The sequence below is a fragment of the Exophiala mesophila genome (genome assembly GCF_000836275.1).
Source record: "Exophiala mesophila strain CBS 40295 unplaced genomic scaffold supercont1.2, whole genome shotgun sequence".
Classification (NCBI taxonomy): Eukaryota; Fungi; Ascomycota; class Eurotiomycetes; order Chaetothyriales; family Herpotrichiellaceae; genus Exophiala; species Exophiala mesophila.
Genome location: NW_015622505.1, coordinates 4,618,222 through 4,634,805, shown reverse-complemented (window position 1 = coordinate 4,634,805; position 16,584 = coordinate 4,618,222). Strand labels below are relative to the sequence as shown.

Below are 16,584 nucleotides of genomic sequence, written 5' to 3'. Positions count from 1 at the left end.
GCTGGAGCAGAGCACTAGGGAATCCCAGGGACTTTGCTTTGTTTGACTGGCCTTGGACAGAGATTAAGCAGTGGGCTTTGCCTAAAGCGGGCCAGATAGACAGATTTGATCACAATCGACAGCCCTTAGGCGAATGGTGTGGTTTCAGATAAGCGGAAGAAGGACAGCCACTTACATATCACCTAATGATGAAACACGCTATCCTGCTGGAGTCGATCAATTATCCGACATCCACTTTAGACAGAGTTCCGGCCCGTCTAGGTGGAAACTCTACTGATGTCAATTTGTTGCTGGAATTTGGACCGATGTCGCTGCATGCTGGTCCTGTTATTGATACATATTCATCAAGTATCGTCAATGAGAAGATACAAATTGTAGAAAACCGTTAGTGGAAGTTCATGTATCGCTTGGCATTCAACTTGGCACTGTGAGTCACGGGGACACACGTTCAGTCGTGACAATCCAACAAACAAAAAAGGTAATTCGATCCCATTCACGAGTCGCGTCGGACTTGACTCAGCATCTCCAAGAACGCTCAGACGCATACCACAGTCGGACCTCCTAAACACCGACTGATGCTGCATGCATGAATGTGTCACTCAGGGTATGGCTTGCGAACCCAGGATGATGGTGACGCAGTATCACAGGATTCATTCATCAAACGTGTGTTTGGGGGAGGATGACCACCAAATCTTAACCAGACGCGTCAAAGACCCATCATCACGAAATCCCAAATTGGTGTAACCCCAAGAAGATGCATGGCCATGCATTCTGAGATTGGTCATGACTGTGAGAAGTCGTTGTTTCAACTTCAGCCATTGACCAGAAGACAGTAATGATGCGAATATGGAGAAGAGAAAGATGGGTTGTTGACAACCATTGCGTCAATTTACGCTTTCAGCTACGGACAATACCGAGGACACGGTGCAAGATCCTGTTCGCGGGCACTGATGGCGGCACGGTAGAGCCCTTGACGTCTTGACCCGGAGGCACGGCCCTTTTTTTGTTCCGACTTCGACACACGCACATACCTGTCTTATTATGCTGTTCCTGATACAATCCCCGCGTCAAAGACACTGTCTTGCATATGGAGGAAATGATTCAGCCACTTTTCAATCTTCAGAGTAAGTAAACAGATGTCGTCGCAGGTTGAATGGATGCAGATGACTACGGAATCAGCGTGCCAATGCTGCTCGTCTCACCGCGTTGGATGCCCGTTCTTTGTCTTGACGGAACGGGATCATGATCGAAACTATCTAAGCAATGGTTAGGCCTGAGTTCCGCAGTCCTTTGCTTGAGATCTCTCAGATGTGAGGATTTCCACTCAGCTGATATCAGAACCTGCCAACTATCCCAAGCGCCCCATCGGTCACTCCTACAGCATGCTCGTCTTTTTTGACGTGTTTGGCAGGAAGATGCTGATGGATGATCCTTGGTCTGAATACTGGGGCACATTTCCATACACAAGGAAGTCGAGTCTCGGGATTAATGCTGCATCTCTTGTTGGCGATAGTCTTGATGGATCACGATACCTCTAGATCCGCCACATCACACGCCACACGCGGCCGATTCACATCTCCGTAAGGGTTGACGATCCCCTGGTGTTTCGGCAGCCGCATCTCAGACCCAGCCACTTTTCTCTCTGTTCTTCGTATCCTGAAGCTCCGTCGTAAGCTCGCTAGTGTCTGAGCATGTTCACAATAGCAATACCTGCTGGACTTGCAGTCTGTAAACTTGTGATCTGCCGTAATCAGCTCGGCTGATATGTACGGCAGGTTGTTAGATCGACATGGGCAATACCATTTTCAAACAGAACCTTTTCTTGCACGTGGGCTCGCAATGCCTTGGTCGTAAACCCCTAGAGATGGCAATCGTGTGAGATCGGTCTCATAAAGAGGGCTTTTCAATCGAAGCAGTCTTAAGGAGTCATTTCCGGCCATGCCCGAACTCTCAGCGGCGTCAATCCTGATTCAACTCATCGAGGACTATCACTCTCTTAATCCGGAAGGAATCCGCAAGTGTCCATACCCGACGTCACTGGAATTCAGCAGACAAGTGTCTCGGGGGCGGCCGTGTGTGTATAGAGTCAAACCTGAGGGTTCTCCAAAGTCGTCGAGTAGACAGGCCGCTCGTGCGCTGTACCTGGACTATCTAAAAGGGCGAAGTGAGTCTGAAGAGGAGAGAGCAGAGATCACTGCATCACTGGCATTCGCTTGGACAGCACAGTCGCTCAGCGCTAGAGTCACGGGGAAGGTCGACGTGGCTGTCACACCGGATGGTAGAGCAGACTCGATCTATTCGATCAGAAAAACTCACAGTGGCCGATATGAACATCGAGGAGGGGATGACCTAGGTGACGAGAAGAACGGCCGTGACCATGGGAATGGCCTTCGCAATGATATTCTCACGTCACTATCACCAAGATCCAGACATTCTGGGGACAAGTTCGAGCAAGTCTTTCTAGAACCGGCCTCGGTACAGATGAATCTGTCAACGCTGCTATCGAAACTGACAAGCATAACAACATCGACGTCATCGTGCTCTTCCACAAATCCAGTCTACTACCTGCAGTCTCAGAACAGCAACCTAACAACAACGGCACTATCGCCATTATATGACGAAATGCCAGAGACCATTCCCTTTGCAAAACCGGTTCTCGGCGAGCCTGATGCGGTCAATCTATGGGTTGGTGGTGATCGATCGATCACGACGACACATCGGGATCCATATGAGAATCTGTATTTGGTGCTCCGTGGTAGCAAGACGTTCACGTTGTGGCCGCCGGTGGAGGAGATGTGTTTGAGTGCGAAAATGGTGACGACGGGGAAATTTGTTCTACGGGGCGGTGGTGGAAAAGATGGTAGTGGACATGATGTTGACGGTGACGGTGATGATACCATGGTAGACAGTAAAGGGGAAAATGAAGGCAGTGCATTCTCATTATTTGAGCTTCAACTTGATGATGACAATGATGATCAACAGAGAAATGGTAGGGTTGGTGGTGCAGGTGGAAGCGACGAAGAAAAGCGGGACGAGGATACAGAAGGAGCATGTTCGTCTTCGCCTTCCCAGCACGGACGAATCCCTTGGATCCCAATCGACCCGTCACTACCACGGTCGACACTCGAGCAGCTGTACCCGTATTACCGGCATGCTCGACCAGAGACAGTGACAGTGGAAGCAGGCGAGATGCTGTATCTGCCGGCTGGGTGGTTCCACCATGTCCGACAGCAGTGTGGACAGTGGGATGATGGATCTCGCGCCCCCTGTGTGGCTGTCAATTATTGGTTTGATATGGACTATGAGGGTGAAAGATATGCTTTCCATCAATTGATCACCAAATTAGTGGACGAGGTGAGGAACAGTAGCTCCCAAGATCTACGTCCTGGAGGGACTGAGTTGTGATGGAGATCACAGCTATCGACATTGATCACAATTGAAGAAAGTGAGCGTTGAAGCAGAGGGTGTAATGGTGCAACCTTGTTTATTTCAAGGCTTTTTGTCTATTCTAGTATTCGATTCGAAGTCTAGAATCTGTCATATCTCTGAGGCTGGCATAAGGATCGTTTCAGCATGACGGCAATCAATTGGTTGTCGCTCGAACAGGTGGGTTTGAACCGGCCAGGATTACTGAGCTTTGGGTCACGAAGACGCGAGTTGTCAGTCTAAGCCTTGGCTTCGATCTTCTTCAACAACTCTGGGAACTCCTTCCAGTCGTACATGATCTCATCAGCATTGCATTGTTCCTTGAGAACCTTTGCCATCTGCTCCATCTTCTCCTTGCCCTCTTCGATGCCATAGACGCCGACATAGCCGATCAAGGGGATTCCAGCACGCATGGCGGCGGTGGCTCCACTCTTGCTATCCTCGACGGTGATGGCCTCAGATGGTTTGACACCGAGTTGCTCACAGGCGTAGAGATAGATCTTGGGGTCGGGCTTGGAAGATGGAGGGTTGAGGGAGGTAGCAGCAGAGTAGACGTGCTCGTTGGGGAAGTAGTGGTCGATCTTGGTCTTGACGAGAGAGGCGACGACACGAGGCTTGGCCGAGGTAGAGACGACACTCATGGGATAACCCTGTTGCTTGAGATACTCGAGTTGCTCGGGAGCACCGGGGCAGGGGGTTGCTTTCTCAGACAATTTCTGGGTGACACGTCCGAGCTCTTGGGCAACGTAGTCCTCGAGTTCATCTGGCTTGAGGGTGAAGTTGTGCTTCTTCTGCAGACCAACCAACATGCCACGGAAATTTTGACCGACAAAGTCTTCGAGGAGGCTGTCGACAGAGTAGCGATCTGGGAGACCGTACTTCTCAAGGATTTCGTTGGTGAGATCGGCACATGCTTCGAAAGCAAGACGCTCGGACAGGACAAGGGTGTTGTCGCAGTCGAGAAGAATGTACTTGGCCTAGATGAAAAAGAGAGGGTTAGTGAGAGTTGAGAGGTGGGAAGATAGATCGACAAAGACGGTCAGGATGAAGGAGCAAAGGCGATGAGCAAGAGGAAAGAGGGGTCGAGCTTGACCTGGACGATGACGACCTACCTTAGGCATGATGACGGATGGATTTGTTGGTTGTGATTTTCCTTGAAAGAGTCTTGATCAAGGGTTGTTGAAGAAGAAGGGTTGAGAAAGAGAAGAAGACTGAAGAAATTAATTTATTGAGACAAAGTTGGAAGTGGAAGTGGAAGGAGCGAAGGGTGAGAGATGACACGGCAAGAATGTCTTTTTGTGAAGGTGCAGGAAGGTGCAGTGAAAGAAAGCTGTGGGGGAAGGTTCACTGTGAATTACCTTCTTGTTAGTTACTCACTTATTTACAGTAGTCACATCAAGTGGAGCATGGGGTGACAACAACCCTACAAATTCATGTGCCAGTATGGGGGAACTTGGCCAAGTGCGGGTTGGTGGGCAGTTGGTGGCACTGGCGGGTGGTCGGTGGGCGGCAGAGGCGTGGCTATGACGAAGGACAAAAGGAACAGGAACAGAGGAATTGTGTGGGAAATCGCCCTGATTTGGAGCGGCAATAGCCCAACGGGAATTTGATTCTACTCAATTGGCTCCCTGTTAGTGGTTCAAACCCTGCACAGTTCGGCCCGTTCAGAGGGTAAACCGCCTAAGTAAGTAGAATGGTCGCTAGTCGTCACTAAAAAGTACGAGAGTCCTCGTACTGTGAAGGGCCACAGGACCACAGAACTACAGAACCGCCATGGGGGTGGAGGGGTGGCTCTGATGAGGGGCATGGAGATCAAACTTGTGGGCCTGAGGTCCCCTTGGGCTCCAATCTTCTCGGCCTCCAGCATGTGGCAAGAAGTTTGCTCCTACGTCACCAATCACAACCCCATCATTCAATAAATACCAATATCATCAGCAGATCTGCAACTGGAGACCATGTATCTCTGTCTTGGTGGAGGAGAAAAAAGAAAGTAATGCGACTGGAAAGGCTGGGGCCATGCTAGCTCAGGTACAATCATGCATACGTGCAGTAGATCACGGCAACGGCAGCAGGCGGCGGGCGGTCAAGCTTAGGCTCCCACGTTCCCATGAATCTATTGCATCCATTGCACCTTCCCTCACTCTCATCCATGGTGCGGTAAGCCCTAATTTGGTAATAAAACTACCTAAGGTACTCAATCCCACCCTGCGCTGTTAAAGATGGGGTCATCAGTCAGTCTCCTTGTCCCACTGCTCCCACCCTCAGGTTCACTCAAGGTTCTCCACAAGGGTGATAAGAAAAGTATCTCCCTCTCTCATGCGAGTGAGAGTAAAAGTCCTGTGCAGCAACACTCGGTTCACTCCAAGAATTGGTCATGTGGCATCGAACCAAGCCTTGACCGCCTCTCTGGCTGTTTTCTGAGACCAACGTTGCCGGTCCGCTCTCTCCTCCGAGATAGTCACTCCCATTGCCACAATCCTTTCACTGTCTATTTGGCGTTCTAGGCTCTGAGACACCGCGGGTGTCTTTCACGGTGAAACTCGTAGTTCGATTCTGGTGAAGCCATCCCCGTCTGAGGAAGAACGCAGTCATGACTCACTAATGCTCTGGTGCCTGCAGAGGAGCCTCCAACATTGGTTTCAGCAGTCGTCCCATGTCCATATGGGATTCATCGTAATCAGATCAATACCCTCTTCGGCCTCCTCGTCCACCGCCTCGATAACCGCCTGAGTCCGGAAGTCTTTCTCCTCTTCTCCATTCCCCGCTGGGCAGACTCCCAGGACCAGCTGGATCGCTGCTTCTTGAACTTGACCCGTTGTAAGAGCCTCGTCCGCTGAGTCCATAGCCTCCTCCTCTTACTCTCCCATACCCATTTTCTCTCGGACCCCTTGATGCAGCACCTCGGCCAACGACGGAGCCATCACTCAAGGGCGCAAAGACTGCGCAATCGACAAAATCTCCGATTTGAAACTTGACATCTTCCAATGTCTTATCAGCGTCCTCGCCATCCAGACTCAATGCCGGCCCGGCGTCCCCATTCGAGTGCTCAGGCGCCGAAATGACGACGCTGCCCATCTCTTTACTCAAATACCTCCCTCTTCCCTCGCTCTCCAGCCGTCCGCCGCCTCCACGCGGCGCGTGAAGATCGGGATAGACCAGGCGGAAACTTAGCCGTGTCCCGACACTGGGCTGCGGTAGAATCTGAGGAAGTGTCTGAGTCAACAATTGCGCCAACTCTTTTAATGTACAACTCATCCAAGTGTATATTTGCAGGTGTGCGGGCGGCCGTGGATGAGGGTTGGAAGGAGTCGGGAGAGGGAATTCGGTTAGGCTGTGGTATGCCGAGCTGCGATAGCAAAAGTTCAAAAGAAAGGGTGTGGTTGTTTGTCGGTCGACCGTGTCTTTTGGCGCTGGTCGCCGCGGCGGCGACATCGATGAATGTCGTGACATGTTGGGATGCGACAAGGGTGATGAACGGAAAAGGTTCTTGTCACACTACTCGTATGTGGTGGGTGTGACTAGAGCGAAAGACAAGACCGAGGCTGACAGTGGTCAGGGACAGTGAAATACACAATTACAATTGCTTGTGGCGAAATCAACAAAACAAGACGACATGGATGGTGCAGATGAGATCTGGTCCTGCATAGAATGACAAGGACTGGATGCAAGTTGGAGTTCCTGGACAATGAGTGCTGTGCGTAAGTAGTCTAGTGGTCCGCTGTAACTTGCGTCTTACAGAATCACCAGAGGCACCCGTGGGCTGAGGCTTTATAGGCAATGAATTGTCCCTATAAACACCTGGCTTCAGTGGGGTTCAATCTTCCCACGCCGGCAATGGACCGAGGGGCCCGAGGGGCCCGCCTCGCCCCCTCAAGCCTCTCCCCCCTTGTGAGCGGGTTCCAGTCGATCTGGCGCCTAAACTCGCTCGCCAATCTGAAAAAGAGGTTTAGGCCCTTTGCACCTCAGGATTGCTGACCTACCTTTGGTTTAGGTAGGTAGGTACTATACCTAACCTTGCCCAAGAGTATCGACGAACATCCTTCTAACCACAAAGCCGGCGCCGTGATTGTAGGGTATACATGCTAGATTCACTTGACATTCCAAAAGGAAAGTGCAATCTCTTATCACGTAGATGAGAATACTAATAGCTAGCCATCACAACAACCAGGACATGCAGTTTCTTGTTATTGAAGCACGAAGTAAATGCGAATTACTAAAGTAATATAATACTAATCAACCTACCCCTCCCTCCCATACTTCCCCTCGTGCGCATCGATACTGTATATCGGGATAAGTAGTAGATAGTCATCTACCATCGAACAATTCTATCAATCACCCTTTTTGAAATCACAACAATCATGGCGGCTCCTTCGCACCAATCGGTGGTGACCACCAACGCACCGAATCCAATGCCCACAGTCTTCCCACAAGCCGTCGTCACGGCCAATGGCTTTGTCTTTTGCTCCGGAAACATTGCCATGGATCCTCAGACCTTGAAAGTCATTGATGGAGATATCCAAGCTCACACAGTATGTAGTGTGTGATGACATTCCGGACCCTGTGCTTAGCCTGGCTCGATCTTCCCGGTCCTGTGATGTCCTAAATTGACCTGATTCCCCATCTAGCATCGCATCATTCAAAATATCAGCGCAGTCCTCGACGCCGCCGGCACCAGTCTAGCCCGCATCGTCAAGATCAACATTTTCCTCGCCAATATGGATGACTTTGCCCGTATGAACGAGGTCTACGTCCAATATTTCCAAACCAATCTTCCTGCGAGGACGTAAGTTTCGTATTTTGTGATTCAATAACGACAGTCTGGAGCTGATTATGACCCCCCTTCCCTCCACAGTTGTGTCGCCGTCAAAACATTGCCATTTAACACCGACATTGAAGTGGAATGTACAGCCCTTTTGTGACATCGACGAGTGAGTATGTCATCTTCGACTCGATCATCCACGATGATATCAATGCACCAACGACAGATATGGAAACAGGCAAAGATAGAAAAGTAGACAACACAAAGGGACCAAAGTAGGAGAGATTGCACCATCTGAATTGGAAAAAGAGTTGTGCAAGGTAAAACAGTCTTGTGCTAAGAATCGAATGTGACAATGACGAAAGGGGCGAGTCTGGGATGAGATTAATTGATATTCCACTAAGGAGGTGTATAGACCTGAGCAATAACAGCACCCTGGCAACTTCGCCGCCTAAACTGAGAACGAGCTTCTGAAAAGTGAGCCGAGTCTATCCTAGATCGCCTTTACATGACCACCCAGTTTGCTATGACGCCGAGGCCCTCTCGCGCTGAATGTGCATGGTGATGGCGCTCCGCAGAAAGGGCTCTTGGAACCTCCGTTAGCAACTCTAGGCATGCGCTGCGTCGTCAACCGCAACGACTTGGTTGGTTTCCGTGATACCAATCTTGGCCTTTTGGGTCGAGAACTTGACGGGGTTGCGGGCCTCGAAGATTTCGTTGAGTTCTTCAAGCTATACAGGAGATTAGTATTACACAATGAATGCCTCATACTCTCAAAACTTACAGTTCGCTTGCGGGTCTCGGGGAAGAAGAAGTATGCAATGAAACCCCAGACAGTGGTCAAAGCAATGAAGATGATGTATGTCTTCCACTCGAGCTTCTTGATCGCCACCGACCAGGCAAATTGGTTGGTGACACCAGCGACGTTGGTGAACACACCCTGGAGAGCCATACCCTTGGCTCGGATTTCAAAGTTGATGACCTCGACAGGGTACAGTGCTTGAAGAGGAGTCAGGTTGAACGAATAGACGGCTCCAAAGATGAAGATGAAGGCCAAGACAGCGTTGCTAGCCGCCTTGTTGCTGAATTCGGCATCACCGTCAGCCACGCTACCAGACGTGATCGAGTTGGCCAGAGTTGCGGCAGCTGCAGTCATGCAGACCCAGACGACAGCAGTTCCCCAGAAGCCACCGAGCAACATCTTGCGACGACCAATCAACTCGACAAAGTGAGCACCAATGACGGCAAAGGCAAATTGGAAGCATGAGTAGCCAAGTTGGACGTTGGCCTTGCCAATGGACGAGTTGACGCCGGCAGTATCGAGCACGGCACCGAGGAAGTAGGACAGAGGACCGTTACCGCACCCTGGGGTTCCTGTTAGTACGTTGCTGCGGTATCCCCTCCTCACGAAGAAACCTACATTGTGCAAGCATGGAGAAGACACACGCGACAAGGACACGGTACAAGCTGGACCTCTTCTTGACGATTCCACTGTAATCCCACCATCGCTTGTCCTAATCACAAAGTCAGAAATCGTGAGATAGCAGCAAAGGAGCCATGACTTACGGAACCATCGAGCTCCAAATATTCCTCATACTCGGCCAATTGAAGCTTGACCCACGCAGAGTCAGGATTGCCGTATCCGTGCCATTTGGTCAGAAGAGATCGTGCTTGCTCACGTTTGCCATGGGCAAAGAGCCATCGAGGAGACTCGGGCAGGAACAGGGCAAACAGGGCAATGATTCCGGGAAAGAAAAGTTGAAGCCAGAGAGGGATCAACCACGAGTTGTTGCCCTTGATCTCCAGACCTCCTCGAGTAGCACCGGAAGCCAGGATGGCTCCAACCAGCCAAGTGGTGTTGCAAAGACCAGTAATGATACCACGTTGCATGGGATGAGCAGTCTCCACGATCCAGATGGGACCAGCTCCGGCGGAAATGGTGACACCGAATCCGACGAGGAAACGACCACCGATGATCTGAGATTCCGAAGCGTTGTGCAAGGTAGTCGCCTGGACGACAGTTCCGACGATAATGAAGATTGAACCAATCAACATGCCGACACGACGTCCAAAGGTGTCGATGGCGGGCCCCATGAATGGAAGAGCTGCAACACCTCCAATCTGATGCATGGAGGAAATGAGACCGGCCCAGATACCCTTGTTCTCGCCATTGAAATGGGCCAAGAAGTATTCTTTGTTGTTTAGCAGACCGCCCAGCAACATGCTGTCGTATCCGTTCATGGTCTGGCAGAAGAAACCGATCAAGAGAGCGAGCCACAAAAGGATGGTTCGAGGATGGGTCCTAGGGACAGGTTCCTGAAGCACGGCGGCATTGTAGGCTTCGCTACCGTGGACTTCCTTGACCTCGACGACCTGTTTCGAGGATTAGTCATGGACGGCATGGCATATCGTCGTATGTATCTCACATTCTTGGCGGCATCGATGGAGTCGATGCGGTCGATGGTGGCGGCGCCGACTTTCTCTTCGGTCGACATCTTGACGATGCTGGAGTAGTATCCTGGGCTCTGGAGTTCCTGTTGTCGGTGGGTTGACGAAGAGGTGAGTATGAGAGCGGGACATCTAGAGTCCTTAAATGCTACTCCACGACCACGCGTGGCCTTGGGTGAGTCTCACCATGTTCCCCGACAATCACTAGCGTCCAAGTCTCGAACAGACCAAAATTCCTGTGGCGAAGATCCGAAAAGGAGCCGAAGGCAGGGAACAAGAGACTCCACAACTTTACCAGAGCGCCATTGCTGTTTGACCATGCGCCCCGATAGGTTTTGCATCCCATGGGCACCCCGCCAACTAGCCTCGTTCAATCCGGGGAGGAGAGGATCCTCCTATCACGCAAGAGCCCACCGACCATCTCTGCCAGAAAACCAGGGGCGGAGGCAAGGGAATACGGCGGGCAGCTGATGTCGCTTAGGTAGTGCTGTGGACAATCCAGGTTTTCAGAGATTGTCTTGGTGCAATTGGCCACCGATGCCCATGCCTGTCTGCCCCCGCACCTCTTTGGGTTAATCGCCGAGGACTAGTTGCCTTCCAAGCCTTAAGCGGGATTCTGGATAGTGTGTAATGGAGGGGTGGACATCGAGGCCGTCGCCAGTTGTTGACGTGAAGTGCATCACGCATTTCCTCCCCTAGAATGCCACCATGTATGTATGTATGGTTGATCTCACGTGCCTATCCGGCGAGACGACGCGGTCCCGAGGAAAGGGGTCGTGCATCCATACCAAATGCGACCTGGAATAGATCGAACGTACAGAGCTGGGTACCTTGTCTGCTTGTTCAAGCCTCTAGTCGGAATCTCGTGATCAAGCTTTCGAGGTGCGGAGAACTTGCATTGTCCACAATGGCTATGATACGGCTGCCTCAAAGTCCACAGCACCATATAGCGCAGAGTTTTTGACCAACACTCGTGACCTAGCGTCACCCAGATTGGTAACACGGAAAGGCAGAGCGGAGGAGGTACATAGGCTTGGTGATTGTCATGTCTACCAATCGCAAGCTCCACTGGTGATCACAGAACGTCTAGAAGTACTCTAAAATTGTCGTGTGTCATTCGATAGCGTGTCGACCTGAGCGTCTATCATCAGACCACGGATGTTAAATCGGGCATCGAATGGCCTGCATGCGTACTTCCCACATGTTGGACCCCAGACCTGGTGTATCTGGGGGTGGATAGATTATGCATCACATGGAGCATCGCCGGAGATCCTCCAGAACGTAGGTCATGAGAATGTAATTGATGTGGGCTATTAACAGTTACGAGGTGCAGGACTGCGAAGGTGTGGTATGAGGGGACGCCCATTGACCTTCAAGCCGTGTTAGCTACATACTGAAACAATCAATTGTCAGGGAGCGAGCGAGCCTTGTGTGTAGAGGCCCCGATGATGAGCCGACCAGCAGAAACCCAAGTTGTTTGGGCTGGACAAAGGCTGGGCCGAAGATTAGGCGACGAGAAGAGCGCAGTCTCTGACGCTCAGGTGCCGTGTGAACCGGCAAGTCTCTGGGGAGCCCTCGGACTTGGGCATTGGTAGCTTTGGGCGTGTCCGAGGCAAAGCCAAGGGCCGCCTCGGGCCAAGTGCTAAGACGCCCCCTCGGCCGTTGGACGGGTGCTAGAGTTTAGGCCCGGGTCAAGGAGGCCATTGTGGGAGATGGTCCGTGAGTCAAGGCGACTGGAAGGGCGAGAGAAAAGTCGTGGGGTGGGGAGAAAAAAGGAAAAGGGAAAACGCTCGAGCTTCAGAGCCGTGAAAGGCTTGGCGCTACTGCTCTGGGAGAACTCCGGCTCTCCTCCCATTGGTCAGCCCTTGACCCCCCAGCCTTGTCGGTCGTGCCTTCCCCAAATTCAACTTCGGAGTACGGGAAGGAGCGTCTGTCCTCCTCATTGACGCTTTTGACGTGTTGTATTGACTCAGGCTCATTCTCGGCCCATATTCAATCATATTGGCCAAATGCTTGGTCCAGCGGGCAAAGTGCACTGTCTGTTTACACGTCTTGTTGCACAGTGATTTTGATGATGGAAGCAATGACACCAGCTGAAGAGGTCATCAACGGGTCATCGCAGACCGTCGCAGACCCCCTGGTCTTCGAGCCTGATACGTTGGCCATGTCGAACCCCAGACAACCCTCCTGCGTCCTTCCATTGTGTTCCTTCTCCAGTCTTTGAGGACTCTGCCAGTAAGCAAGAGTGGGCCCACGAGACCTTGGGGGGGTTGACTTCGCCGATACTAGTCCTGAAACCCAAGGCTGAAGCAGACTGGAGAGCTGATAGGCCGTCCGTGGCCGCCTTTGGGTACTGCCATTCTCCAAGAATCTGGGTTCGCAGAATGATCGTCGTGTTGAAGCTAGCCTGCGACATTACAGGTAGGTCATAGGCAGTGGCGAGACTCGTCAAGAGCGACATGCACTCGTCTCCACTGACCGGATGATCTTAACAATCCTAGACAACAACTCTCGGCTGTCTGCGCCAGGAAGCCTCCAATCTGCATCAAAGGTACGGGATCCCAGCAGCGGCCATTGTTGGCGCGTCGTCGATCGAATCCAGAACGCCATTCGCTTTACCTCAGGGGCTTCAAAGTTCATGCATGTCATTGGACCTGGGTGTGATGTGGCAAATCTCATGATATGGACTACCGATCCACGTATATGAATCCTAGCTCCTAGTTCTTGTCGGCGCCTCTAGACCCTGATGCGGAGCACTTTCATACCACCTGACTATTAAAAACTTGTTTCCCAAGTCCAATCGCTTGCCATTCCGATTCTCGGCCTAAGTTCCGGTTCAGAAATGGCCACGGCAGGTCAATAGGCCTGAAGGTCCCGCCGTGCTGGCAAGCACGGCAGGTCGATTCTAAGACCATTCAGGAAACATATTTGCCTATCGCCATCTTCTGGCGGCCAAGATCCATCTCAGTCAACCAGTTTTCAGTCGATGCAACTTTTTTAACATGTGATATCACGGTAGGTCCGGATGGTGTTGCTCATCGAGGCCCGTCTGTTTGACTCTTGAGCTTTGCCAACTGCGAGTAAGGACATAATTCTAGATTCGCTGATCGTTCGCCACTCTTGCTGACCAATTTTGTTAGACACATAGTCCTCTACGCGATTCCGAATGCACACGATATTTTTGACTTTTGGAAGACGGGAAATTCGGGGGGCATTGTTGGCAGACTCAAACAGCCTCATAGTCATCGATGTCAACTCAGAAAGACATGTTATTTTCAACAGAGATGGCATATGCGGAACACTTTGCTTTGATATGTATCAAGGATGATCACTAGCAAATTATTCAGAACAGCCGCACGGCTGAGGTGTCACATCACAACAGTCGGTCAGCCAAACGTGTTGGATCAACATACCAGACCACTGACTGTGTGACGCTTGGGCCCTTGACTACTGTTATCAAACGGCATCGGTATCAAGGCTCCCCAGCTGTTGGTCTCTCGCTTGTCCCTCATGGGAGCAGTGTCTCACATTCATGTGCACAGCTCTGTTCGCAGCCAGTGCCTGAAAATATACTTGTCTATACCATCTTGCAATCTTGTTCTGTATAGTGCTTCTGATTCTCCCAACCTCGAAACTGTTCATCCTGGACCATTTTAACTCACGAGAGACAGGAACACGAGCAAATGCTCTCGCCAAAATATCCGCCTCCAATGAACCAAAGAGTAAGACTCATTCAAGACACGCGCTCGAGCAGAGGCATCTCCATCAACAATAACTCATCACCTCAGCCTGTCACTGCCAGATATTTGCAAAAACATCTGGAGAAGATGTTCCACATGTGTTGCTACTAATCAATCGGTTATCTCGAATGAGTCCTTCACAATATTGATACACGGATCCGGTTACAGAACTCAAACTTTCACCACAAGCAAGAATAGTCACCTTTTCTCAAGACCCATATAGTGTTGCACGCCCATATCTGACATCATCGACATCAATGTGAATAAACTATCTATGCAAGAGCTTTACTGAGAACTTCCCAGGCTTCGAGAGAAGTCTCAGAGCTTTCTCAAGCATATGAAAGACCTCCACTACATCAGCTGTTATCGGTCGTGGCTGAGCGATCGACGTCGTGACAGATGCGGTGCTGAAGATGCCATACTCAGCCACCAATGGCGTGTACATATGTCTTCATAAATGCCAGAGAACGATACCAAAATGGCATCAACGACAACGTTGGCTTGATGTGGAGATTATTGCTTTACGCACTGCTATCCAGACCCTTCAGAAGCGCTGGCTTGTAAGGGGTGTATCATGAATGCTATCGACTTCTGGTAAGCCTTTATCCTTCACAATCTCGTCGCTCGCAAACCTTGAGAGCATTTCTGACATATGAAGCACCATGGCAAACCGAACAAGCGTCCGCAACTAGCCACTTTCCACCGGGTCACGAGTCTTCCTTGTCTAAGTGGCCTTCTTCATCAAAGGCATACATCCCACGATCCTCCACTTCCTCCTCGTCTAGTGTTTATCTTGGCACCGCGACTTCAATGACTGCGTCAAGTGCAAATTCGCTCATTGTCACTTCGGACCAGGTGATCACAATATCACTTCCGAGCCTGACGACACGTTCTCAGGCTGCTATAGCGGCTTCTACCGATAATGTTGCAGGCAGCATATCTCGCAGTGTCCAGTCAGTATCCACAACAACGGCATCTGATGGCTTCCAAACTGTTCGGACTAGTGGGCCAACGGCTTCTGTGTCGTTGACAAATGATATTGTCATTTCATCTACAACCTCCTTAAGATCACCAACCTCGGCCTCGTCAGGCATACTTTCTCCCATATCCACAGAACTGATCACCACGGCCCTCAGGTCGAGCTCTGTTTCCAAGGCCATGTCTACTGGTGTATCAACGATGGTTTCAACCACCGTCGACACATCAACAAGATCCTCCACAATATCTTCCAGGTTCCTATCACAAAACCCCCTTGGATGTAGAAAAAAGTGATGTATGGATGTCTAAGTCTCTAATTCGGATGAGAGTCTATGTATATATCTCGCAATACATGAATCACCAAAACGTCTCATGCCACTCGGGAAACGGCCCTACTTCTTGATGATATCACAATTTGGCGGCCGGCTTGATGGAAAAGACAGCCTTGTCGTGAACGCAGGTGACGGCCAATTTACCATTGACAATAATCTTGCCCAGAAGATTGGCAGTGTTCTTGCCGGCGGCCTGGACATCGCATTCGATCCTTGCTTTGCTACCCAGAGGCACAGGACGCAGATAGCTCATGGTGATGGTACGGCTGACGTGGCCAGAGTCCAAGAAGCCCTCTCTGGCAATGGTGACGAGTGCAGTCGAGGTCAGGTTGTCGAGGATGGTGGCAGCGGCGCCACCGTGTAGGTTTCCAGACTTGTTGCACACGTGTGCAGGGATATCCATCTCCCAGACAGTCCGGTTGGACTCGCATTCTACCAGTGTGAGATTGGTGCCTTCTAGCGAGATGGTGTCGAATCCTCTGTATCCGTCATCGCGTGTGATTTCTTTGTGCAGCGCCAACACCCGCTCGCGCATGGGCAGATGCCATAGTTTAAGATTTTGGAAGAAGTGTTTTCGTGGTGGCGTATTACCAACTGGAGGTGTTGGATTTGCCATTGTATTCTAGAGCCGTTTGCGTGATGTCGTGTATCTGGATGAAGACTTTCTTGATTGGTATGATAGTATCTATGTGATGGTGTGATACAATTGTCAACGAGACGTACTCGGCACAGGAAAATGACGACCTTGGAACTAGGAGTCTGACTGTCTCAATTCTATCAAGTTTTGATTGCTGGAGGATGGAACGTCGTCCAAGTGTTGTTGAAGTCTGGAAATGAACCGGCAAGGAAACAGAAATGCCGAGGTCCGGACTTAGCACGTGACCCTGTGATATATGCTGGG

The 16,584-nt window shown here is 50.8% G+C and overlaps 6 protein-coding genes across 10 annotated transcripts; 2 read left to right on the top strand and 4 right to left on the bottom strand.

Moving 5' to 3' along the window:
* Nucleotides 1-1,938: 1,938 nt before the first annotated feature.
* On the top strand, nt 1,939-3,405 carry PV10_03417 (uncharacterized protein; the record flags this gene model as incomplete). Its single annotated transcript, XM_016367867.1, has 1 exon — nt 1,939-3,405. One exon carries the CDS (start codon nt 1,939-1,941, stop codon nt 3,403-3,405), a length of 1,467 nt encoding a protein of 488 aa, XP_016227385.1.
* A 53-nt stretch (nt 3,406-3,458) lies between these two features.
* On the bottom strand, nt 3,459-4,761 carry PV10_03416 (uncharacterized protein). Its single transcript, XM_016367866.1, has 2 exons — nt 4,539-4,761; nt 3,459-4,403 (listed from the first exon to the last, which is right to left on the bottom strand). The coding sequence occupies exons 1-2, from the start codon at nt 4,545-4,547 to the stop codon at nt 3,666-3,668; spliced, it is 747 nt and encodes a 248-aa protein (XP_016227384.1). The 5' UTR covers nt 4,548-4,761; the 3' UTR covers nt 3,459-3,665.
* A 741-nt stretch (nt 4,762-5,502) lies between these two features.
* On the bottom strand, nt 5,503-7,073 carry PV10_03415 (uncharacterized protein). Its single transcript, XM_016367865.1, has one exon. The coding sequence runs from the start codon at nt 6,874-6,876 to the stop codon at nt 6,109-6,111; it is 768 nt and encodes a 255-aa protein (XP_016227383.1). The 5' UTR covers nt 6,877-7,073; the 3' UTR covers nt 5,503-6,108.
* Nucleotides 7,074-7,694: 621 nt separating this feature from the next.
* Nucleotides 7,695-8,635, top strand: PV10_03414. Of its 2 annotated transcripts, XM_016367864.1 has the most exons (4): nt 7,695-7,955; nt 8,052-8,209; nt 8,279-8,354; nt 8,412-8,635. In XM_016367864.1, the coding sequence occupies exons 1-3, from the start codon at nt 7,785-7,787 to the stop codon at nt 8,343-8,345; spliced, it is 396 nt and encodes a 131-aa protein (XP_016227382.1). In that variant the 5' UTR covers nt 7,695-7,784; the 3' UTR covers nt 8,346-8,354; nt 8,412-8,635. The 2 variants fall into 2 exon arrangements, with proteins under 2 accessions (XP_016227382.1, XP_016227381.1); XM_016367863.1 differs by having other exon boundaries at nt 8,279-8,635.
* Nucleotides 8,558-12,386, bottom strand: PV10_03413. Of its 4 annotated transcripts, XM_016367861.1 has the most exons (7): nt 12,060-12,386; nt 11,828-12,003; nt 10,612-11,766; nt 9,752-10,558; nt 9,606-9,699; nt 8,970-9,550; nt 8,558-8,916 (listed from the first exon to the last, which is right to left on the bottom strand). In XM_016367861.1, exons 3-7 carry the CDS (start codon nt 10,678-10,680, stop codon nt 8,794-8,796), a joined length of 1,674 nt encoding a protein of 557 aa, XP_016227379.1. In that variant the 5' UTR covers nt 10,681-11,766; nt 11,828-12,003; nt 12,060-12,386; the 3' UTR covers nt 8,558-8,793. The 4 variants fall into 4 exon arrangements, with proteins under 4 accessions (XP_016227379.1, XP_016227378.1, XP_016227377.1 ...); XM_016367860.1 differs by having other exon boundaries at nt 10,612-12,003; XM_016367859.1 differs by having other exon boundaries at nt 10,612-12,386.
* Nucleotides 12,387-15,589: 3,203 nt separating this feature from the next.
* Nucleotides 15,590-16,492, bottom strand: PV10_03412 (uncharacterized protein). The gene has a single exon (XM_016367858.1). It carries the CDS (start codon nt 16,297-16,299, stop codon nt 15,760-15,762), a length of 540 nt encoding a protein of 179 aa, XP_016227376.1. The 5' UTR covers nt 16,300-16,492; the 3' UTR covers nt 15,590-15,759.
* Between the last annotated feature and the right edge of the window lie 92 nt (nt 16,493-16,584).

Bases quoted from the DNA above. Each gene is read 5' to 3' on its own strand.
- PV10_03415 (XM_016367865.1), bottom strand. From the start codon at position 6,876: ATGTCACGACATTCATCGATGTCGCCGCCGCGGCGACCAGCGCCAAAA.
- PV10_03414 (XM_016367864.1), top strand. From the start codon at position 7,785: ATGGCGGCTCCTTCGCACCAATCGGTGGTGACCACCAACGCACCGAAT. The intron at 7,956-8,051 runs GTATGTAGTGTG...TTCCCCATCTAG, and splicing joins GAGATATCCAAGCTCACACA to CATCGCATCATTCAAAATAT. The intron at 8,210-8,278 runs GTAAGTTTCGTA...TTCCCTCCACAG, and splicing joins ACCAATCTTCCTGCGAGGAC to TTGTGTCGCCGTCAAAACAT.
- PV10_03413 (XM_016367859.1), bottom strand. From the start codon at position 10,680: ATGTCGACCGAAGAGAAAGTCGGCGCCGCCACCATCGACCGCATCGAC. The intron at 10,559-10,611 runs GTGAGATACATA...TCCTCGAAACAG, and splicing joins CCATCGATGCCGCCAAGAAT to GTCGTCGAGGTCAAGGAAGT. The intron at 9,700-9,751 runs GTAAGTCATGGC...CTTTGTGATTAG, and splicing joins ATTTGGAGCTCGATGGTTCC to GACAAGCGATGGTGGGATTA.
- PV10_03412 (XM_016367858.1), bottom strand. From the start codon at position 16,299: ATGGCAAATCCAACACCTCCAGTTGGTAATACGCCACCACGAAAACAC.